The sequence below is a fragment of the Mesoplodon densirostris genome, chromosome 4, assembly GCF_025265405.1.
Source record: "Mesoplodon densirostris isolate mMesDen1 chromosome 4, mMesDen1 primary haplotype, whole genome shotgun sequence".
In the NCBI taxonomy this organism is placed as follows: Eukaryota; Metazoa; Chordata; class Mammalia; order Artiodactyla; family Ziphiidae; genus Mesoplodon; species Mesoplodon densirostris.
In genome coordinates, this window is record NC_082664.1 from 90,090,164 (window position 1) to 90,114,721 (window position 24,558).

The 24,558-nt window shown below is 40.3% G+C and overlaps 1 protein-coding gene across 1 annotated transcript in view; it reads left to right on the forward strand.

Annotated features, from left to right (window-relative positions):
* The window catches only part of SLC28A2 (solute carrier family 28 member 2), a 42,303-nt gene extending 18,397 nt beyond the window's left edge, over positions 1-23,906 (forward strand). The window contains exons 4-18 of the mRNA XM_060098350.1: positions 2,234-2,325; positions 3,654-3,837; positions 6,260-6,401; positions 7,030-7,143; positions 7,490-7,567; positions 8,021-8,101; positions 8,524-8,604; positions 9,985-10,110; positions 10,193-10,323; positions 10,755-10,923; positions 11,102-11,299; positions 11,892-11,973; positions 13,598-13,696; positions 13,863-13,974; positions 23,789-23,906. Coding sequence (XP_059954333.1) covers positions 2,234-2,325; positions 3,654-3,837; positions 6,260-6,401; positions 7,030-7,143; positions 7,490-7,567; positions 8,021-8,101; positions 8,524-8,604; positions 9,985-10,110; positions 10,193-10,323; positions 10,755-10,923; positions 11,102-11,299; positions 11,892-11,973; positions 13,598-13,696; positions 13,863-13,974; positions 23,789-23,906 — 1,807 coding nt within the window. The remainder of the gene's footprint in view (positions 1-2,233; positions 2,326-3,653; positions 3,838-6,259; positions 6,402-7,029; positions 7,144-7,489; positions 7,568-8,020; positions 8,102-8,523; positions 8,605-9,984; positions 10,111-10,192; positions 10,324-10,754; positions 10,924-11,101; positions 11,300-11,891; positions 11,974-13,597; positions 13,697-13,862; positions 13,975-23,788) is intronic.
* Positions 23,907-24,558: the final 652 nt, after the last annotated feature.

The window sequence follows — 24,558 nt, forward strand, 5'->3', positions numbered from 1 at the left end:
TAAAGAGCTTGGTTGTATTAGCAAGATCCTAGGCCAAGCAGGATGCCAGGACCATGAACACCCGTGCACATACCTCTGTGCACTGCTTCTCAGTTGGTTTAAAAGGGTCTGAGAACATATATTCTCTTTTCTTTGGAATGTCCTGTATGATTTTTTTTTATTTTAATTTTTTAAAGCAGAGGTCCAGTTGTAAATTGATATGCTAGGATCAGGTTGTTCGTGGGTTTTGCAGAAATGAGTGTTCTTCACTGACTTCTGGTAGTACCCACTGATCTTTAGTTCTCAGGGAACGTTTGAATGTGGTCATGAGGTAATGGCAGGAATCTTTTCTAGGTATGTGGTTTATATTTATCCTGGACTTGTGAGTGTCCCCTCTAATTTTGCAATGGCTTTGCTGAACTGGCATTTGATTAGGTATGATTTTAAATCAGCTTCACCTAATAGGTCAGTTTGGGTCCTAACAGGAACAGATGGAATACTTAAATTAGGATAATTAGAGAAGGGTTTTTTTACAGAGGGAGTTTATTTACAGAGAGACCATTACAGGGATGTGTGCAAGATGTAGTGGAATCACAAGAAACAATAGTGCAAGAACCTGAGGCTAGAAGCAATGAACAGTTACTATTCCTAGGCAAGGGACAAGATATAAGAGAACCCAGAAGGAGAGTCAGATAAAGAAGACTTCAGTATGCTGACCTCAGTCTTTTCATACACTCTGATCTCCTTTTGGATCCTCTTGGTAGAACCCAACTAAATCCAGAGGGTTATGTAATCCCACTGATGCAGTCCACATGGGTTAGAATCCCAGGGCATGGAGCAAGATGGAGGGTGGATCTGGAGGAGCAAACCAAAGATATCTGGCACACATGGGAAGTATAGGATTGAAATTACATTAGTTCCTTGATATACTTTGCAAATGATATTCCAAAGATATTGACATCCTTCAGGTACACTGACACCTCTAAGCAATGGTTTTTACTCACTACTTTCTCTATTAAGCATGGAAAGGTAGCAGAGTTCTTGAGATCCTAAAGCGTCCTCTTGAATTGATAAGTCAGGTGGTGATAAAGAATGTTTTCTCCTTTCTCAGATCACCTATATCTGATAATACACACTCTACTCAACTCACACAGGGTTGGACTCCCTGAAAAAAGAAGAAATAAGGAGAAGGAGAGAGGAGTGAAAAGGAAGGCTTTGTATAAAGAAGAGGAGGGAGTGTGTTAGATGGGAGAGGTAGCAATGGAGAAAGAGCCATGGAAATCTGTGAGCTAAGTCCCCAGGGCATTTGGAGCTAGTGGTTGGTCCCAGCCCTGGCTAAGCTGTCCTGCCTCAGCATGATGGCCAGCTTGGACCTTCTTGCTGGGCTCATCTTCTTTGGAGCTTCTAAGAGTTTGAAAATTAGAGCTTTTTGTTCATATGACTTCAGTGTGCTGAGGACATTTAAAAGGGGCAGAGACAGGTGAGCCTGGGGCCTGGGTAAGATGCAGCAAAGGAAGATGGTTAAGAGCTCAGATTCTGAAGCCAGACTGCCTGAGTTTACATTCTGTCTATGCTCCTTACAACTTCCATGACCTTGGGAAAGGTACTTCTCTGTTTTCCAGTTTCCACATCTGTAAAATGGGAATGATAATAGTAGCCACCTCAAGAGTTCTTATTAGGAGTCAATGAGTTAGTACTATTAAACTTCTTAGAAAGAGTTCAGCACATAGAAAGCACTATATAAATGTTTGATAAATTAAACTTGAAAAGTTCTACTTGCTGGGCACCTTCTCTCAGGCCCTCTCACCCAGGGATTCTTGAGGGTGGTAGTGTTTTCCATCCAGTCTGTCAATGCATATCTGATTGACTGTTCAGGGTTATGGGTTTATGTGATTTTTATTTTCTCTCAGAAGAATAGGCCCTTTTCTGAATCTGGAAGCTGAGCAATCCCTCGTCCCTAGGGAACAGGAAGGAGTAGGTCCCAGTAGTCTCTCCCTGGTGTGACCAGTGTTCCCTTCTGTGGTAGGAAATTACTGAGGATATTGCTAGTCCAGGTTGGGTAGGAGTGTTCTGACCTGCTGCCCATTGGCAAGGTTGACCTGGCCTTTTTGGCATCGCTACAACACTACCAAACTTTCCCAGGATGAACTTCATTAAGAGAAAACTCTTCCTCAGGCCAGGCAATCTAAGTTCTGGGAATTGATATAAATGGGATGGAATAATTTTCAGATCTTAATTTTTGGATTCTCATCAGGAGGAACCTACAGCCTTTCACCAGGGCAAGAAGTTTCTGTAAGACACATGCTGCCTTGTTCAAGAAGATCCTGCTGAGCCTGTTGTGTTTGGGTAAGGTAATGAGGATCCACGGAAGTGAGAGACACAATTGTTTTAGAAATGTGACCTTGTGTCAAGACTATTACTAGATGGAAAGCAAATTTATTCACAAGTTGATCTAAAGGGCTATATGATGTATAGATCTTAATTACTTGTAGATGAGCTGTAATTTATAGAGTTACACTTCTAGGAATAAGTAAATAAGTTGGACTTCTGAGAATAAGCTATTTTTCAAAATGTACTATTTAATAGACTTAAATATGTCAGAGAATCTGGGCTTGTCTCTTTTTTAGTATCTTGATTAGATGAGGGGCATGGTTCTTGATGTCTGTGAAAGAAGCCTGTAGTATATTACTTATTTGCTGGTTTACTGGTAAGATCAATGATATAAAATATTTTTAAAAGATAGCAAACCTCTTGGGAACTCCCTGGCGGTCCAGTGGTTAGGACTTAGTGCTTTCAATGTTGGGGCCCGGATTCGACCCCTGATTGGGGAACTAAGATCCTGCAAGCCGCGGGGCATGACCAAAAAAAAAAAAAAATAGATAACAAACCTTTATTTAAAATATATCGTCAGTGACGTATGGAACTTTGATGTGAATATTAGAGGCAGCTGGGGTAGTGAGAACAAAAATTATATTTTGGGGTGAGTCAAGGGGCCATGGAATGAGAACCATATGGCTGTACCTCCTAGTAGTAGCCTTGTTTACATGGCTCTGCTGAAGAGGAAAGGTTAAAATGACTGGGGTTGTAAAGTTTTGAAAAAAGATGACTTTTTTTTTTTAAATAATTTTTTGCGGTATGCGGGCCTCTCACTGTTGTGGCCTCTCCTGTTGCGGAGCCCAGGCTCCGGACACACAGGCTCAGCAGCCATGGCTCACGGGCCCAGCCACTCCGCGGCATGCGGGATCCTCCTGGACCGGGGCACGAACCCGTGTCCCCTGCATCGGCAGGCGGACTTTCAACCTCTGAGCCACCAGGGAAGCCCAAAGATGACTTTTTAAGAATATAAAGGTGGGTGCTTAAAGTGGGTGCTGATCAAATCCACTTCCAGGGATAGAAAGAGAATATCAGATAAAATAGAAGGGAATGAGATTTTATCAGGGACAAGTGAAAATATGCAGCATTCAAACTAAGTTGGTTTCTCCTTGGGATACCCCAAGAAAACAGTTAGCCATCTATCCTGGCCTTGAGAATTGCATCTCAGTCTGACAGGGCTGGGTGGTAAGGTCGCTGGAGGGTTTTACCTGCCTTTAGTCCCAGACATTCATGACTAAATCTTCACTTGATCCTAAGGGGCTCTGCCTTGCTGATCCTTACTCTGTACTCTCTCTTTTTAGTTTATGCTGCCTACTTCCTGGCAGCTTGCATCTTGAATTTCCATAGGGCACTGGCCTTGTTCGTCCTTACCTGTTTGGTGCTTTTAGTCCTGGTTCACCGCTTTCTGAAAAGGTTCTTTGGTGAAAAATTAATGAGATGTCTGAAGCCCCTTGAAAACTCCTGCCTGAAGCTTTGGCTGAAATGGTAAGATAAGAATCTCAATATCCCTCATCCCACAACTTGTCTTAAACCCCAATCCATTACCCTTTTCCTCCTTTGACGGTTCCTGAGCTGTCTCTCAGACCCTCCCCTATACTTTACAAAACCAAGGCTCATACGGTATTTGTTTTTCTCTTTCTGACTTACTTCACTCTGTATGACAGACTCTAGGTCCATCCACCTCACTACAAATAACTCAATTTCATTTCTTTTTATGACTGAGTAATATTCCATTGTATATATGTGCCACATCTTCTTTATCCATTCATCTGATGATGGACACTTAGGTTGCTTCCATGTCCTGGCTATTGTAAATAGAGCTGGAATCTAAAAAATAAAAATAGTGGTCATAAAGAACCTAGGGGCAAGACGGGAATAAAGATGCAGACCTACTAGAAAATGGACTTGATTAAACGGGGAGGGGGAAGGGTAAGCTGGGACAAAGTGAGAGAGTGGCATGGACCTATATACACTACCAAATGTAAAATAGATAACTAGTGGGAAGCAGCCGCATAGCACAGGGAGATCAACTCTGTGCTCTGTGACCACCTAGAGGGGTGGGATAGGGAGGGTGAGAGGGAGAGAGATGCAAGAGGGAAGAGATACAGGGATATATGTATATGTATAACTGATTCACTTTGTTATACAGCAGAAACTAACACACCATTGTAAAGCAATTATACTCCAATAAAGATGTTAAAAAAAAACACAAAAAAACCAAGGCTCAGCGAGCAAATAGCAACGGGCCTCTGAACACTGAACTTAGTCCAGTTTCTTATAGCCTCACGTCTCAATATTGCTAGGGGGCAGGAGGGGTTCCAGTTCAGAGAAGAGTTTCAGTCTGTTTATTGTCAGAGCTGGTATCAGAAATGAGAAAAACCATACTTCTCTTCAATTGCTATCAAAAGAATTGCTATCTTTTAAAAATATTTCTTCAATGAAGAAATCAAGGCAAAGAGGCTTATAGCAGCATTAAACTATCAAATTGATTCGGTGGTCATGTGTTTCTCCCTTAGTTCCTGGATACTTTTTTTTTTTTTTTTTTTTTGCTGTACGCGGGCCTCTCACTGCTGTGGCCTCTCCCGTTGCGGAGCACAGGCTCCGGACACACAGGCTCCGCGGCCATGGCTCGCGGGCCCAGCCGCTCCGCGGCATGTGGGATCTTCCGGGACCGGGGCACGAACCCGTGTCCCCTGCATCGGCAGGCGGACTCTCAACCACTGCGCCACCAGGGAAGCCCCCTGGATACTTTTTGTGCTTTTTTTCCCTCTAGTCCTCCAGACTTCCTGCACCCACTGGTGTCTTATAACCCCCTAGAGTTTAAAGAGCAAACTCACTGTTCAGTGTATACTGAGCTGGATGCTACAGCAGCCGCACCTCATCTAACTAACTGTGGCATGCAAGTGTCCTTTGATCACACGCCTGGGGTGAGAGGATAACTTTCAGACTCTCTATATGTTCCACTTTTATGCCTTTTGTCCAATGGATGCACAGAAAATAGCTGTTCAGGATGTTTGCAACAGTGATCATTTGGAGAAACACACCAGACAACAGCCTAAATTTTGGATCATTGATTTATTTGACACTGGAGTGAAAGGACTTTCTTCATTAACAGGATGGATTCTGGAAGCCAGATTTATTTATTTTTTTGTGTTACTTTATTTTAAAAATTTTATTTTTAAATTTTTTATACAGCACATTCTTATTAGTTATCCATGGAAGCCAGATTTAATTCACTTTGAGTTCACAGTGAGAACAGCTCCAAAATTCAACCCTGACCTGTAATCCCTTCTGTCATCGTCATCGTTGTTCCTATGGCATCTCAATGGACAATGTGCTCTTTTTGTTTTCTTTTCTTTTCATATGTGATTCACCTTCTACTTCTTTTCCCTTGAACTGAAATGACTCCAACACTCAGGCATGAGACTAGTTTATGTATTGATCAAGCATGTTTGGTACATCAAGGGACCACAGGGCATTAAGTAGTTGATATGTGCTTAGCCTTTACTCTTACCCTTGGAGTGGTTGGAAAGTGGGTGGAGATCCATGGGAGGACTTTTCCCCCTTCTTTTAAAAATATTTTGGTTATGCATTAGAACATTCTTAAAGAATAAGTCTTTATATCACATCTTACTGATATGATAACTTGAAGAAAAAGAGGTCATGAGATTTATGTCCTCAGATTGGACTCTTTCAGCTTCATTCTGTGAGTAAAAGAGTTGAGGGGAGGGGAGAGGTGTTAACTGGGAAACCACCAGATGAATGATTCTAAAGATATGTCTCTGTGTCTAATCTATTGAGTTGTTTCATTTATCCTTGTGGTGAATTTCAATTTTTTAGAGGTAAAGTTAATGATTTCTTATTCACTCACTGATTTGATGACATGGTCTTGAAATTCCCTCTCCAGTGTGTTCGTGGGAGTCTCCTTGGTTGGCCTTATCCTGTGGCTGGCTCTAGACACAGCCCAAAGGCCAGAGCAGCTGATCTCCTTCGCAGGAATCTGCATGTTCACCCTCATCCTCTTTGCCTGCTCCAAACACCACAGTGCAGTGAGTTTTGGGTATTGCAGGGTGGGCATAGTAATACCTAGCCAAGGACCATGTGTTACTAATTACAAAGTGCATGAGCCAAGTATTGATTACAAAGGCATAGAACTAAGTTCTTAACAATCTCTGGAATTGGCCCCTTTGACAATTTTGCTCCTAAGTGAAGTTTAAAGTTCTCACGGGCCCTAGACCATTTATTTTCAAACTGTAGGTTGTGATCTGTTAGTGAGCCTTGATATCAATTTTGTGGATCCAGGCCAGTGTTAAAGAAAAAACAAACAAAACAAAAAATAAAGAAGGAAAGAAAGAAAACAGAATACGATAGAGAATGAGCTTGCATTGCACATAGTAATATTAAAGTAGTGGTTTATGATGCTTTTATATATGTGTGCGTGTATCTGTGTGTGAGGTCTAACCTGTAGACATAGTTTTGAAAACCACATAGACGTATGTGGCTCTTTATATACTACTGTCCTATTTCCCTCTGCTCCCTATTCCATCTTACCCCAGATTTACTGTTAACATGCTAGGTTGGTTCCAGAGTACACGTACCCATGTTGAAAACCCCAGCCAGGTAATGAACAAATCGGGTTTAGAGCTCACATTAGAATAACATTCTTATTGCTCCCAGGTGTCCTGGAGGGCAGTGCTTTGGGGCCTAGGTCTTCAGTTTGTCTTTGGGATCTTGGTCATCAGAACTGATCCTGGATTTAATGCATTTCAATGGCTGGGAAACCAGATTCAGGTATGAGAAATTGAATATGAGAGCTCTTTTAGAACCCTAGGGAAAGGAGACTGGGGGAAAGCATGAGGAGATCAGGCTGTGTCTTGTTAGTGATGGTGGTGGGTGATCTGGTGGGAAAGGAGAGAGTATACTGGGGTACAACTAAGCATACAAATAAAGAGAATGGAACTGCTGAGTCCCCTGTCATTCAATGGGTAGCTCACAGTGACTGAGGCTGCTTCCCATGCTGTCAAAGGGAGACCAACCTCAGTAGCAGCAGTAGGTCCTCATCATACATGAGGCTGATCTTATCTTCCCTGTCCTTTTCTGGCTTCACTCTTGTTCTGTCTCTCTTTTTTTCTTGCAGATTTTTCTCAACTATACTGTGGCTGGCTCCAGTTTTGTTTTTGGGGATATGCTGGTCAAGGATATCTTCGCTTTTCAGGTCATATGTTTCATGAGCAAGAATGAGGGTCAGTGGCAGTGAGGGTGAGGGGGATAAAGCGAGATGATGAAGATGTGTGTCCAAGAGATCAGCCAGTCTATATACCAATTTGACCCTAAGAAGAGGATTTGATCTTATCCATATAGGAAGCAGCATTAACCTCTTGCCCTTTGATCATTGTCATACTGAAATTGGAATGAAATAGGGGTGGGAGAAGAAGGCTCAGAAAACATCTCCTTGTGGCTTAGTATTGATGGCATAATAGATTTGCAATATATTTAAAATATATTCTTAGACTAGCTTGTGTTTAAACATCCAGAGTATCTATACTGTATCAGCTATGCTTGGGATGCTAACAACTTAACTTAGAGACCTGAAACACAGTCTTCTTATGGCACACAGTTGTACATTCAGTGTAGTATCTCACTGGTTGCCCCATCATTCTCATTATAGGCCTTACCAATCATCCTTTTCTTTGGATGTGTGATGTCCACTTTTTACTACCTGGGCTTTGTGCAGTGGGTAGTTCAGAAGGTGAGTCATTCTCCTGCACAGTCAGGAGGTGGGCCTTTGTCTTGTGATCTGTCAAGAGGCATGAAGATGGCACTTACTTTGGGAAAAAATGATCATATGTCAGATCTAGAACATTAGAACCAATGTGAAAAGCAAACCCTTTCAAGTGTGCCTGATATCAAGTGGCAGGCTGAGGGGCAGAGGAGGGAGAAAAAATGGGCTGAACTGCCATTTCACACTGAGTTTTAATCTACTTTTTCTGGAAGCCAAGAGTCCTGAGTTCTGGTCCAGGCTCTGTTTGTAACTTGGTTTGTGGTCTCAGCCTTGTCCCTCTTCTTCTCTAGGCCTTAGTTTCCTTACCAACATAATGGAGGAGGAGTTTTGATGGATACACCCCAAGATTTCTGCTAATGTTAATGGTTTGGATCTTTGCATCCCTTTAGATTGCCTGGTTTTTGCAAATCACCATGGGCACCACTGCCACAGAGACCCTGGCTGTGGCAGGAAACATCTTTGTGGGTATGGTAAGCACCCTGAGGCCTTCTGATCTCTTCTCTGGGGAACAGAGAGTATGGCAGAAAACAGTTTGAGAAATGTATGCTTTCCTTTTGAAAAGTCAAATAGATGAAGACTGTATGGGCAGCCAGTCACTCTGATGAAAGAAAACTTGGAACTCAGCTCATTGCTTTTACTTTTCATACCTAATAATACTTATATGGGTGTATGTAATGGGGACATACTTAACCACAGATCCAACTTCTTACACAGGAATTTAGGGAAATGCCCTGGTCCAAGTCATCCCCCTTCAGGGGCTATGAAAGATGTTTCCTCCATATTCTGGTTTCTTCCTGTGACCTTTGTTTTCCAGGGTCTCTAAGGAGACAATAGCTTGCCTTGCTCAGGGCTAACACCAAAGCTTGTCCCCATAATACTTGTTTGATACATTTGTCTGTATGGAGTAGGTGTTCAATGTATGCTACTGACTGATCAGCTCAGTGTTAGGGACAATGGCCTGTCAAACTGACAAGGAATTAGTATTGAGGTCTTTCTCTCCTAAGGCCCTAGGCTGATTAATGGTATTTGAAATGTTCTCAGAATACTTCTGTACACTTCTACCATAGCATGCTGCATTTTGCTGAAATTCTCCATAATCAGCTTAGTTTCCTCTGCTACACTATAAAGTCCTAAGAGTAGGAACTTTGCCTTATTCATAGGAATGTCCCTAGCATATCATATAGCACTAGGCACATAGTTGTCACTCATTAAATAATAAGTATTTCTTAGGTCAATGCTAGATATATTTTACATAGTTGGGTCTTCATAATTTCATACCATTTTCACAAACATTATTTCTTTTGATTCTTTCATCAACATTGGGCTTCAGTCATCTATTTGCAATTCATTTAATGAGTACCTTTTAAGCAATTAATATGTACTCAGTAAGTACACTATACTAAAGTCATTCACTAAGTATATAGTTCTTGTTCATTTGTTTGTTTGGGCCACGCCACGTGGCTTGTGGGATCCTAGTTCCCCAACCAAGGATCGAATCCCGGACCTTGGCAGTGAAAGTGCGGAGTCCCAACCACTGGACCACCGGGGAATTCCCGAGTATATAGTTTTAGACGTTGAGAACATAAAAAAGAAATATACTGTTTTTCTTCTATAGCATTCTAAATTTTAAATAGATGAGACAAACTGATATGAAAACACATGAGAAGAGTGCTAGCCAGAATATGATTAGGTACCAGAGGGGGTGAGCCAGACACTGGGAGAGCCTAAGAGCAGAGCTTAGTTTTGGAAGAGCACCCACACTGGAAGGATGTGTGCCCGGAGCTGGGGAGGGCACTCTGTGATAGGGAGCTGCACCTTTCTGAATCTGACTCTCTTCTTCTTTTTTATAGACAGAGGCACCTCTGCTCATCCGTCCATACCTTGCAGACATGACGCTTTCAGAACTCCATGCAGTGATGACTGGAGGGTTTGCCACCATCTCAGGCACTGTCTTGGGAGCCTTCATATCCTTTGGGGTAAGCATAGTCTGTTTGATCACTCCTGGGTGAGCCCAAGTCTGGGTTCTGTAGATGCTCATTCCTAAGTCTGGCCTTACAGATTGACGCGTCATCCTTGATTTCTGCCTCTGTGATGGCTGCCCCTTCTGCTCTTGCTTTGTCAAAGCTGGTATATCCAGAAGTGGAGGAGTCCAAGTTCAAGAATAAGGAGGGGGTAAAATTGCCCCATGGGTGAGTCCAATGAGGCATATAATTTGGGAGATGGTGAGGTCAGGTGCAGAGTCAAGAGTGGTGCTATGGTGGCAGAGGCTTCAAGTCTCCTGGAGAAGAAATAATATGATTCCATATCCCCTCTTGTCTACCTCTGCCTTTAGCTAATCATGTTGATTTTTTTCTTTTGTTTAACCCTCCCACCTGCCTCTCTCTTCTGCATGCCATTATCCTCTGTCCTTTGTGTCAGTACCATTTCATGGTGATTAAATCTGATACTGCTTCAGTGTAATTTCCACAAAAAGGGTCACTAGGAACCCCCATCACCTCTCAAGCTGTTCTTGCACTCTCCTGTTGCACTCCTGCACTGCTAGGACACTGGGACAGCTCTTCTCTGAGGAGCTGAGATTACTCTAGACACCGTATTCTTCCCCTATGCCCAATAACCACAGGAAGGAGAAGAATGTTCTGGAAGCTGCCAGCAATGGAGCCACAGATGCCATAGGCCTTGCTGCTAACGTAGCAGCCAACCTGATTGCTTTTTTGGCCGTGTTGGCCTTCATCAATGCTGCCCTCTCCTGGCTAGGGGAACTTGTAGACATACAGGGACTCACTTTTCAGGTAAAGGATTCCATTTATTGGGCTGTCTCTCTAGGGTGTGTTTAAGTAGTCCTTGAATTGTGCATGTCCTCCTGACCCACAGTGCACTGAGGGAGCTTGGAGAGGAGAAGGGTGGAGGATACTGAGTCAAGGTTCCAGAGAAGTCTTTGTCTCCTGACTGTCTCTTTCTCTCACCCAGGTCATCTGCTCCTATATCCTAAGGCCCGTGGTTTTCATGATGGGTGTCGAGTGGGCAGACTGTCCGATGGTGGCTGAGATGGTGGGGATCAAGTTCTTCACAAATGAGTTTGTGGCCTATCAGCAACTGTCTCAGTACAAAAACAAACGTCTCTCTGGAGTGGAAGAGTGGATTGGAGGCGAGAAACAGTGGATTTCTGTAAGTGACAATCTAGAAAAGCATAAACAGTTCAGGCACACAAAAAGTGTTACACTAAAGTTTAACACCCACAGATCCCTTTCCAGGGTCCCAGGCCTGACCACAAAGCAAGAGTAACAGTACGCTTAGCTTCGGTGCCTGAGCTGCCCTGAGGTCTGTGTGCTAGTCCCCTACACTCTGACCCAGCTTCTCTCTAGAATGTAATTACTGAGCCTTTACAGTTGGGGCAGTCCAAGGAGGATACTATTTCTGATAGTCTAAGGTCTCCTTCTTCATTTATAAGTTTAAATTGCTATAAACTGAGCTCCTTTTTTCTCTCCCTCTATCTCTTTTCTCTCAATCATCCTCATTCCTAGACCTTCTCCTAATTCATAGGCTTCAACAAGAAGAGCATTGGGTAAAAAGGCCATGGTGGTTCCATATCATTATCCCTATAATAACTCATGAAACGATTATTTTCTGAGCATCCTTTCCATATTCCTTAGAGTAGCACACACAAGATTGGGGGTTCTAAGTACTCTGGAACGTCTATCATGATTATACGACTGTGCACATAGGACTGAATTTACTTATTTATTTTTGTTTTCCCTAGGTGAGAGCCGAAATCATTACAACATTTTCACTCTGTGGATTTGCCAATCTTAGTTCCATAGGAATCACACTGGGAGGCTTGAGTGAGTTAATTCATTTTCCCAGCTACCCAATATGCCAGCCAGTTCCCAGCATCTGTAGTGGACAGTCAGTATGAGTTGAGATCAGATAGAGAAGCTGATGTGAAATGGGCCTCTCAGGTGGAAGTTAATTTGGAGTTAAGGTAATCATGCTACCTGGCTATGCATGAAGCCCAGGCTGGGTTTGCAATCTCAACTTCTGTCATTTTTTTCCCTTTCAAATGGAGGCCCAAAAGACCAAGTTTATTTTTATTTTCCCTATGAGGAAGACTATAATGATATTATTTTTATTTTGCCATTAAATGGACATAGTGCATATGTAAGTAAAGGTATTTTGTTTTTTATTCAGTAGTGAAGGTACTTTCTGAAATTATGCTGCTCACCAGTTGACTTCACAGAATTAGGCATTGCACAAGGAATCAAAGGACAAATAAAAGCAGCAGACACATAAGGCAGATAGATAATTAGAGCAAGTGGTGTGAAGTGTTGGATTAAAAGCTACAAGTCACCAGGTGTGGGAGGAGTGAGTATGTGAAGCATACATAGATACAATTAGGTTGCTGAAAATCTTGCTGAATGGTGATGGCTGGAGGAAATAATATGAGGAAAGTGGGATTGTCCTTGAAGGCAGGGGATTCCAAGAGTTTGGAAGATCCAAGTGAGAAATAAAGTGTAAGAAAAATACAGCTCAGTGTGTCCATTTTTTGTGGCACTCATATTCTGGGCTAGAATCATTAAGTTGATTTACTTGGTAGCTGATCGAACAATTTAAAGGTAAAACAATTTCCTTTCAGTTTATCTTTTTCCCTTCTGTTAAACACTTGTCTGTATTCTAATTCTTTTTTTAAAAATATTTATTTATTTATTTTTGGCTGTGTTGGGTCTTCATTGCCATGCACGGGCTTTCTCTAGTTGCAGTGAGCGGGGGCTACTCTTCGTTGTGGTGCGCGGGCTTCTCCTTTTGGTGGCTTCTCTTTGTTGCTGAGCATGGGCTCTATGTGTGCAGGCTTCAGTAGTTGTGGTGCACAGGCTAAGTTGCTCCGCGGCATGTGGGATCTTCCTGGACCAGGGCTCGAACCTGTGTCCCCTGCATTGGCAGGCAGATTCTTAACCACTGCACCCCCAGGGAAGTCCCTGTATTCTAATTCTGATGCCCAATTACAATCTGATTGTGAGCTTGTCATCCAGTAGTGGGATATGCATCATGTGACTAAGGCTTAGGTGAATGTTAACCTCCTTATTTCTCTGGCTCAAAATAGTCCATCTAATTCTGTCCAGGTTAAGAATGCAGATTTCAACTAGTGAACACCCAAGGCATTTGCACCTGTCTGGAGCAACCCAGGGCTTTGCTTAATTCAGATATATATTGGGAATGTTCACAGAACCACTAAATAGTTAGGGTCAGACACAATCCTTGACCTGGGGAATGTCTAAGTTAGTGACCCCTTAGGACTAATGAATATACACACTTCTTAGGGTACCACTGTCCAGCCTCTGGTGGTTGGTGGTAAGAATGCTATTCATCTGCTGCATTTTGATCCTCAGCATTCTTCTAATGGGGTTTCATGGGGTATGCCTAATTGCCTTGTGGGAAAGAGATTGAATTATTTTGTTTTGTTGTCCGCAGCATCAGTGGTACCCCACCGGAAGAGTGACTTGTCCAAGGTTGTGGTCAGTGCCCTCTTCACAGGGGCCTGTGTATCCCTTATCAGCGCCTGTGTGGCAGGTAAGTGTCTCAGCTTAGTCTCAGAAAATTGTTTTAACTCTCCATCTCACATATGCATAGAAAAGGCACCAAATCTACAGTGTTCTCAATTTATACCCAAAGAATTAAGAGCCTTAAGGAACATGTGTAAAAGCTTCCCCTTAGCATCTCTGTCTCCTTTACCCAGGAATCCTCTATGTCCCCAGGGGAGCTGAAACTGACTGTGTCTCCTTCCTAAACACAAGTTTCACCAATCGAACCTATGAGACCTATGTGTGCTGCAGAGAGCTCTTTCGGAGGTGAGTGAGCACTGGGATCCCTGCCCCCTCCTCCTTTATGCTCTCCTCCACTCAGGAATCTTCTGGGAGTGGGGAGAAGTAAGGTCTTGAGGGTAATCACATGGATGCTGAATAGAGTGTATAAGAAGGGAGGCAGGTATTTGTGGTGGTCTAGATCTCCGTTTTTTTCTCTTATTAGATGCATACTCACTATTAACTCTAGCATGGACAAGTGACAGATTTTACCTGTATTGATGGGGCACTGAGAAGTGGAGGGTGAGGGGAAGTAAGGGAGGGTGGTTTCCCTGATCAGAAGTGATGTATTTATTGTGATTATAGATAAGTTGTAGGTGAAGACTTGGCAATGGTCCTAAGTGGCTAAAAACTTATAGCCTTCTTCAGACAGAAGTGAAGACTGAAAGAGGATAAAGTTGAATTGATAAAATCATGATGCATTCGGATAGTGTAAAAATGAACTTGTTTACCAATTTCTGGGATATTATTAGAATAGTTTTCTGGTTCAGCATGTAAGGAGCTCTGAAGTCACCACTACATCCTAACAACAAGAAAAAAACTGAACAGTCTGAAAAATCAATAACTCTTCTTGGATCTGTAAGAGACACAGGGCAAACTGCTGACCTGAAGATTGGAGAGACAGACAGGCAAACACATGGCTTACTGGAGCAGACTCATGAGCGGAAACTGCCACAGAATCCTGTGCTGGGACAGGAAAACCTGAAATGAATTGCTGGAGCCTCAGTGAGGACAGGTCTGGATGTTAAAAACTCTGGGGGGACCCAGTTATAGGGGGCAACCCTACACTTTGGGGAGCTTTACCTCTGGGAGCTAGACCAAGTTCTCACAGTAAATATCAGACAAAAACCCCCTCATTCTTCTGGCAGGGGGAGGGGAAAAGGAGCCATTTTGAAATACACCGGAGCACTCTTTTTTTTTAAACAAGGCCTGCCCTCAGGAGAAACTAGTTAACCAGAGCCTAACCAGCTGGGGTATTATCAGAGCCTACCTGACCTGGAAGAAGGGAAATACCCAACTAAAGCCCACTCTAGTCATCCTATCCCACTTAAAGGGGGAGAAAAAACTGAGAAACCCTTGTGAAGTTCACAGTGCAGAGGCACAGGCTCGCTAAAAGCCTGAGACCTAATTATAGGACTACAGAATGCTTCCCCTCCCCCACACCTCACCACCACATTACTAAGGCCTACTTACAGCAGTTCCTTTTTTGGGTACATCATGTCCAGTTATCAAGAAGAAAGTACAAGGCCTGCTAAAAGGCAAAAAACACAATTTGAGGAGATAGAGCAAGCATCAAAACCAGACATGGCAGAGATTTCAATTTATCAGAGTGGGAATTTCAAACAACTATGATTTATGTGCTAAGGGCTCTAATGGATAAAGTAGACAGCAAGCAAGAACAGATGGGCAATGTAAGTACAGAGATATAGGAATCCCAAGAAAGAACAAAAAAGAAATGCTACAGATCAAAAAACACTGTAACAGAAATGAAGAATGTCTTTGATGGCTTACTAGTAGACTAAACACATCTGAGGAAAGAACTCCTAGCTTGAAGATATATCAATAGAAGTCTTCAAAACTGAAAAGAAAAGAGAACAAAGACTGAAAAAAAACCCAACAGAATGGAGTATCCAAGGATTGTGGGACAAATACAAAAGGTGTAACATACACATAATGTGAATACCAAGAGAAGAACAGAAGATATATTTGAAACAATTATGACTGAGAATTTCTCCAAATTAATGTCAGACACCAAACCACAGATCCAGGAAGCTCAGAAAACACCAAGCAGCATAAATACCAAGAAAACTATACTTAAGCATATTTTGAAATTATAGAAAATCAAAGATAAAAAATACTGAAAGAAGTCAGTTGAAAAAAAAGAGAGTATATCATTAAGCTGAAAGAACTAGTTACAGGACACACAAAATGAAAGATTTGAAGAACTAGAATGTTTGGTTCTTCAAAAGCAAAAGATGTATGTATTAGTAGTGATATATGGGTGAATGAAGAGAGTTCTGAGAGATGAGGCTGAAAGATCTTATAAGGCCTTGTATGAAATGATAAGGAATTTAGACTTTGACTTACAGAATTCTTAACACTGGTATGTTTTTTCAAAAGATCATGCTGGTAGCCATTTGGATGTCAGGGAGATCAATAAACACATTGCTGTAATACTCCCAAGTAAGAGATGATGAGAGCTAATACTAAGTAGTTGTGAGGATGAAGATGCACTAGAACAAGGAGAATCAATAGGATTGGTTATTGAAGTGAAGGGCAGGATAAGGATGACTGTACCCTTTCCAGCTTGGGCAAGTGGGTCTGAGGGATGCCATTCATTCACTGACAGGAAGAGGACTAGTTCCAGGAATGAGACTAAAGGGGAGAGATTATGGCTTAATTCAGGTGGATATGTTGACTTGGAGGTACCTGTGGGACCATCATGTTAAGCAACTCACAAACCAACTTGGGTCTGAAGTTCAGGAGAGAAAAAAGAACTGGAGATAGATTTGGAAGTTGTCATTAAGTAAATGATCTGTTCAGTATATAGGTAGATGTTTGGGTACTAGCTCCTTAACAGGTTACTATGGCAAGTTAACAGACATTACCCTCCCATGTTTGGAGGTTTTCACCAGAGAAAGCAACCAACATCCTCTGAAAAAATAATCCTTTTGCTGTACTATTAAAGATGAATTATAAACTGGATAGATCACTGGTCTGGCATAGTTATGACTCCTATGTTCTTGGGGAAGTTCAGTGGATGTCATTGTAAGCATAGTCAAAGGAAATGAATGAAGTGAAAATCGCTAATTTGTGTTTAATGATGAGTTGTCTTTACATCACTGAACTTCATGAAAAAATTAGTAGAATACTCTTTCCTGGTCATTTCTGCCTTCAAAACAGAAACTGACTTTTTGCCTAAAGTCACATACTAAGCATCATTAGTGTCTAAAATCTGAAAGAGATAATGTTTTTGTCCAATTCATTCATGCTAAATATATTTGGAGTGACTCCAGACCAAGATAACAACAAAGGAGGCTTAAATTTCCCTCTTCCTATGGATGCACCAAATGTACAGCTACACATGGAGTAATTCCCTCTAAGAAAAATCCAGAAACTAGCTGAATGACTCCTACAACTGAGAAAATACCCACATTGAATTGGGTAGGAAAGGCTGAGAAACAGTCTCATCATAAAACCCACCCCTGGCACAGCACCATATAATGGAAGGGAATTCCCAACTCTAAGCTTATCCTTAAGCAGTGAAGGGTTTAGACTGAACATCTAGTGCCCCAATTTTTAAGACTGTACTGTGCCTACTTCCCCACCACCCCCTGCCTGCCCCACAAGGCTCAGTGTAGAGGAAGCAGTCAAAAATGTCCATCTCCCACTCTTTCCCTGGAAGGGATTTGACTGCATACTTTCCAGCTGGTGCCTGAGGGTCCACCTTCTAATCAACCTGCATCTAGGTGCTGGCTGCAATTCTTCTCTTTGGGACACTAAAGAGACCCACACTGAGACACATTATAATTGAACTGTCAAAACTAAGACAAAGAAAGTATAGATAAAGGCAGCAAGAGAAAAGCAACTTGTTATGTACAAGGGAGCTCCCATAAGACTATCAGCAGATTTTTCTGCAGAAACCTTACAGTCCAGAAAAAAAGTGGGATGATATATTAAAAAGAAAAAAAATACCAACCAATGCTTGGTAATGCTTTACCTGGCAAAGTTGTCCTTCAGAATTGAAGGAGAGAGAGTTTTTCAGACAAGCAAAGGTAGCTATACTTATATCAGACAAAATAGACTTTAAGCCAAAACAGTAATGAGAAACAAAGAAGGTCATTATATAGTGATAAAGGGGTCAATTCATCAAGAGGATGTAACAACTGTAAATTTTTATGCACCCAACATGGAGCACCTAAATATATAAAGCAAGTATTAACAGATCTGAAGAGACAATAATAGTAGAGGACTTCAGCATTCCACTTTCAACAACAGATAGATCATCCAGGCAGAAAATCAACAAGGAAACATTGGACTTAAACTACATGTTAGACCAGATGAACCTGACAACATTTACAGAACAGTCCATCCAACAACAGCAGAGTACACATTCTTCTCAAGTACACTTGGGAATTATCTGATAGATTATATGTTAGGCTACAAAATGAGAAACATTTTGTAGAAATGAGTAACAAGAAAAAACCTGGTAAATTCACATATACGTGGACATTAAACAACATGCTCCTGAACAATGGGTCAAAAATGAAATCAAAAGAGAAATAAAATATCTTTACTCACCACAAGGAAAAATCTGTAACTGTGTGAGTTGATGGATGTTAACTAAACTTATTGTGGTAATCATCTCACAATATATACCTATATCAAATCATTATATTGCACACCTTATACAATGTTATATGTCAATAATATCTCAATAAAACTGGGGGAAAAACTTGAAGAAATATCTTGAGACAAATGAAAATGGAAACACAACATACCAAAACTTATGAGATGCAGCAAAAGCAGTTCAAAGAGGGGAGTTTATAGTGATAAACACCTATGTTAAGAAAAAAAGATCTCAAACAACCTAATTTAACACCTCAAGAAAAAGAAAAACAAAGTCCAAAGTTATAGAAGAAGGGAAATAACAAAGGTCAGAGCAGAAACTAGTGAAATAGAGACAAAAACAGACACCAGAAAAGTGCAATGAAACTAAGAGCCATTTGTCTTAAAAGACAGACAAAATAGACACATGTTTAGCTAAGCTAAGAAAAAGAGAAGACTCCAAGTCAGAAATGAAAAAGGAGGTATTACAATTAATAACACAGAAATACTAAGGATTTTGAGAAACTACTATGGAAAATTATATCCCAACAAATTAGATAACATAGAAGAAATGGATAAATTCCTAGAAATATACAACTGACTGAGACTGAATCATGAAAAAATAGAAAATCTGAACAGAATGATTACTAGTAAGGAGATTGAATCAGTAATCAAAAACCTTCCAACAAAAAAAGCCCAGGACTAGACAGGTTCACTAGTGAATTCTTCCAAACAGTTAAAGAATAATTAATACCAATCTTCTCAAACTTTTCAAAAAAACATAAAAGGAGTGAACACTTCCAAATTCATTTTATGAGGCCAGAATTACCTGTTGCCAAAGCCAGACAGGGACACCATAAGAAAAACTTACAGGCCAGTATTGCTGATGAACATAGATGCAAAAATCCTCAACAAAAATTAGCAAACCAAATTCAACAGTACATTTAAAAGGTCATACACCATGATCAAGTGAGATTTATTCCTGGGATGCAAGGATGGCTCAACATACACAAATCAATAAATGTGATATACCACTGTAACAAAATGAAAGATAAAAACCATATAATCATTTCAATAGATGCAGAAAAAGCATTTGACAAAATTCAACATCCTTACATGATAAAACTCTCAACAAATTGGATGTAGAAGGAATGTATCTCAACATAATAAAGGCCATATATGACAAGCCCACAGCTAACATCATACTGAATTGTGAAAAGCTGAACACTTTTCCTCTAAGATCAGGAATAAGACAAGAATTACCACACTCACCACTTTTAATCAACATAGTATCGGAAATCATAGCCAGAGCAATTAGTCAAGAAAAAGAAATAAAAGGCACCCAAATCAGAAAAGAAGTAAAACTGTCTCTGTCTGCAGATGACATAATCTTATACATAGAAAATCCTAAAGACTCCACCAAGAAACTGTTAACACTGATAAACAAATTCAGTAAGTTGCAGGATACAAAATAAACATACAAAAATCATTTGTGTTTCTATACAATAACAATGAACTATTGGAAGGAGAAATTAATGAAACAATCCCATTTACAATAGCATCAAAAAGAATAAAATACTTAGGAATAAATGTAATCAAGGAGAGGAAAGATCTGTACACTGAAAACTATAAAAATATTGATGAAAAATGGAAGGGATAAATAAATGGAAATATACTCCATTTTTATGGATTAGAAGAATGAATATTATTAAACTGTTCATACTACCTAAGGTGATCTACAGATTCAATGCAATCCCTATTAAAATTCCAATGGCATTTTTCATAGAAATAGAAAAAACAATTCTAAAATTCATATGGAACCACAAAAGATCCTGAATAGCCAAAGCAATCTTGAGAAAGAAGAACAAAGCTAAAGGCATCACACTTCTTGATTTTAAACTATATTACAAAGCTGTAGTAATCAAAACAGTATGGTACTGACTTCAAAATAAGCACACAGATCAATCAAACAGAATAGAGAGCCCAGAAATAAACCCATGTTTTCAACAAAGGAGCCAAGAATATACAGTGGGGGAAAGGGTAGTCTTTTCAATAAATGGCGTTAGCAAAACTGTATATCCACCTGTAGGAGAATGAAACTGGACTCCTATCTTACACCATAAACAAAAATCAACTCAAAACAGATTAAAGACTTTAACATAAGACCTGAAACCTTGAAAATCCTTGAAGAAAATGTAGGGAGTAAGCTCCTTGACATTGGTCTTGGCAATGATTTTTTGGACTTGAAACCAAAAGCAAAGGCAACAAAACCAAAAATAAACAATTGGGGGACTTCTCTGGTGGCACAGTGGTTAAGAATCCTCCTGCCAATGCAGGGGACATGGGTTCGATCCCTGGTCCAGGAAAATCCCACATGCTGTGGAGCAACTAAGCCTGTGAGCCACAACTACTGAGCCTGCACTCTAGAGCCCTCGAGCCACAACTACTGAGCCCACACGTTGCAACTACTGAAGCCCGCGTACCTAGAGCCCATGCTCTGTGGCAGGAGAAGCCACTGCAGTGAGAAGCCCATGTGCCACAACAAAGAGTAGCCCCTGCTTGCTGCAGCTAGAGAAAGCCTGCGCACAGCAATGAAGAACGAACACAGCCAAAAAATAATAAAAATTTTAAAAAGCGAAAAAAAAAAAAAACAATTGGGACTTCGTCAAACTAAAAAGCTTCTGCACAGCAAAAGAAACCATCAACAAAATGAAAAGTCAACCTACAGAATGGGAGAAAATATTTGTAAACCATATATCCAGTAAGGAATTAATATCCAAAATATACAAAGAACTTATACAGCTCAATAGCAAAAAATCCAAGTAATCCAATTTAAAAATGAGCAGAGGGTTTGAATAGACATTTTTCCAAAGAACTCAACCAAATGGCCACAGGTACATGAAAAGGTGCTCAATATCACTAACTAGCAAGGAAATACAAATAAAACCCTCAATGAGATATCACCTTACACCTGTTAGGATGGCTGTCATAAAAAAGACAAGTTATAGCAAATGCTGGCAATGATGTGCAGAAAAGAAAACCTTTATAAACTCTTAGTGGAAATGGGAAATGGTACAGTCACTCTGCAGGTTCCTGAAGAAATTAAAAGTAGAACTACTACCATATGATCCAGCAATCTTACTTCTGGGTATATATCCAAAGGAACCAAAGTCACTATCTGTACTCCCATGTTCACTGCAGCATTATTAACAGTAGCCATGGTATTCAAACAACCTATGTGTCCACTAGCAGATGAATGGATAAAGAAAATGTGTATGTATACAATGGAATGTTAGTCATCCTTACAAAAGAAGGAAATCCTGCTATTTGCAACAATGTGGATGAACAATTACACTAAGTGAAATAAGCCAGACAAAGGCAAATACTGCATGGTCTCACTTATATGCAGAATCCAAAAAAAAAACAAACAACAAAAAAGAACTCATAGAATGGTGGTTGCCTAGGGCTGGGGCATAGGGGACTAGGGAGAAGCTGGTATAATAGTACAAACTTTCAGATATAAGATCAATAGGTTTGAGGGTCTAATGTATAACATGGTGGCTATAGTTGATAATACTGTATTATATAATTGAGATTTGCTAAGAGAATAGAACTTCAGTGTTCTCACCAAAAAAAAAAAAAAAGGTAAAATATGTGAGGTGATGGATGTGTTAACTTCATGTTGGGAATCCTTTCACAGTATATGCATATGTCAAATCATCACATTGTACACTCTCTATATATTACAATTTTATTTGTCAATTATACCTCCATAAAACTGAAACACACATACATATATACATACACACCAAGCCTGAGCTGTTTTCCTTTCTCAAGAGGAAAGTGGCTTTGGAGTACCATCTCACTATTTAGAATAAATTCAATTCTAAATCATTACAAGGCATAAATGTTGCTTCAGTGATGTTTGGACAGGAAATTCCCCAAAAGACTATGGTTATGAACTGGACAGAGAAGCAGGCACATTGTATAGGATTTCTTGCTAGTACTATCTTGGGCATGAATGAGAAAATACGCTTAATTCTGTCCTATTTATTGGTTGGCCAAAAAGCTCCTTCAGTTTTGAAGTAAAAATAAAAGACACATTTTCCATTTTCACCAAGAACTTTATTTGAACAACGTATTCACTGTTTTGTTCCACTGCCTTCTGCCATTTTTCAGGCAGCTTCATAATTCCGTCTTCCCAAAACTTTTTATCTTTTTGAGCAAAGAACTGTCCCAGGTGCCTTTTATAGTCTTCCAGGGAATTGAAATTTTTTCCATTAAGCGAATTTTGTAAAGATTGAAATGAATGGAAATCCAAAGGTGCAGTTGTCTGGTGAATACAGTGGATGAATCAGAACTTCCCAGCCAAGGTGTAACAGTTTTTGCCTGGTCATCAAAGAAACATGTGGTCTTGCTGTACCCTAATGGAAGATTATGCATTTTCTGCTGACTAATTCTGGACGCTTTTCTTTGAGTGCTGCTTTCAATTGGTCTAATTGGGAGCAGTACTTTTTGCAATTAATTGTTTGGTTTTCCGGAAGGAGCTCATAATAGAGGACTCCCTTCCAATCCCACCATATACACAACATCACCTTCTTTGGATGAAGACCAGCCTTTGATGTGGTTGGTGGTGGTTCATTTCGCTTGCCCCACAATCTCTTCCATTCCACGTTACTGTACAGTATCCACTTTTCATCACCCGTCACAATTTGTTTTAAAAACAGAATGTTTTCGTTACATTTAATTAGAGAATCGCATGCAGAAATAAGGTAAAGAAGGTTTTTTTTGCTTAACTTATGTGGAACCCAAACATCAAAGCAATTAACATAACCAAGCTGGGGCAAATGATTTTCAACGCTTGATTTGGATATTTTGAGTATGTCAGCTATCTACCGCGTGGTATAACGTTGATTGTTCTCAATATCTCGATTTCATCACTATCAACTTCAACTGGTCTACCCAACCGTGGCGCATCGGCCAGCGAGAAATCTCCAGCATGGAACTTCGCAAACCACTTTTGACACGTTTCATCAGTCACAGCACCTTCTCCATACACTGCACAAATCGTTTTTCTTTTTGCATTTCATTTGCATTTACCTTTCTTGAAATAATAAAGCATAATATGCTGAAATGTTGCTTTTTTCTTCCACCTTCAATATTAAAATGGCTACACAAAAATTCACCAATTTTGATAAGTTCTTTTTTTTAATTGCATGCTGATATGACAGCTGTCACAATACAATCTAATACAATTGTTTCAAATGAAGTTAAAGACAACTAAGTGCTACTAGAGCCATCTTATGGAAAAAAACGAATGAACATTTCAGCCAGCCCAATATTTGGTCATTGTGATTGGATTCATTAATAAGTTTCTGTTTTTGTTTTCACCTGCTTGGTAGAACTTATTGCTACATCTTGTTGCATTGTTTTTATCTGACCCACTATGTATCTCTCTGGCTTTTCATTTCAGTACCTCTCTGAATGGCACCAACCCTCCTTCTTTTCCTGGTCCCTGGGAAGATAAAGAGTTCAGTGCCATAGCCCTTGCTAAATGCTGTGACCTCTACACCAATGCTGTCTGTGCCTAAAGCTGGTCCACTTCCGTAACAGTCCTGATCTGGATGGCTTTTTGATGGCAAAGTTATTTTTGTATTCAGAGTTCTCATTCTACAGCTAACTCACCTTGATCTTTAATAGTAAATGTAAAATATTCACTTTGGTTCACTGTATGTCAGTAATGAAAATTAGCACTCGTTTTTCCATTATTTGGCTGAACCAAATAAGAAATTCCTTATGGGCTCTGTCTGAGCTTAGAGTTGAAATAATAAATATTACAATGTCAAAAAATGTCTTTCAAACCTTGCTTCTAGTTGCCATCTTAAAAATTATGTGATGTGTGCCAGAACTCCTCTGTATATGTTCTGGTAAAACAAATATAGGAGGCAGGCACAGTCTGCCTTGGAGTTTGATGAGTGTCATGCCTCTCTGCCCCTTACTGAAAGAAGACGTATGCAGGCAAGTTATTCAAAATCTTGTACCAGTTTTCTTATTGTAAACTGGGAAGAATGATGTTTGCCCTGTTCACTTCAAGATTATAATAATCAAAGCAGTGTGTGGAAATTCTTGGAAGATATAAAAAGTGTTTCATGACTCTGTCCTAAAGATGCTACCAGAAAACTACGAGAGCTAATCAATGAATTTGGTAAAGTAGCAGGATACAAAATTAATGCACAGAAATCT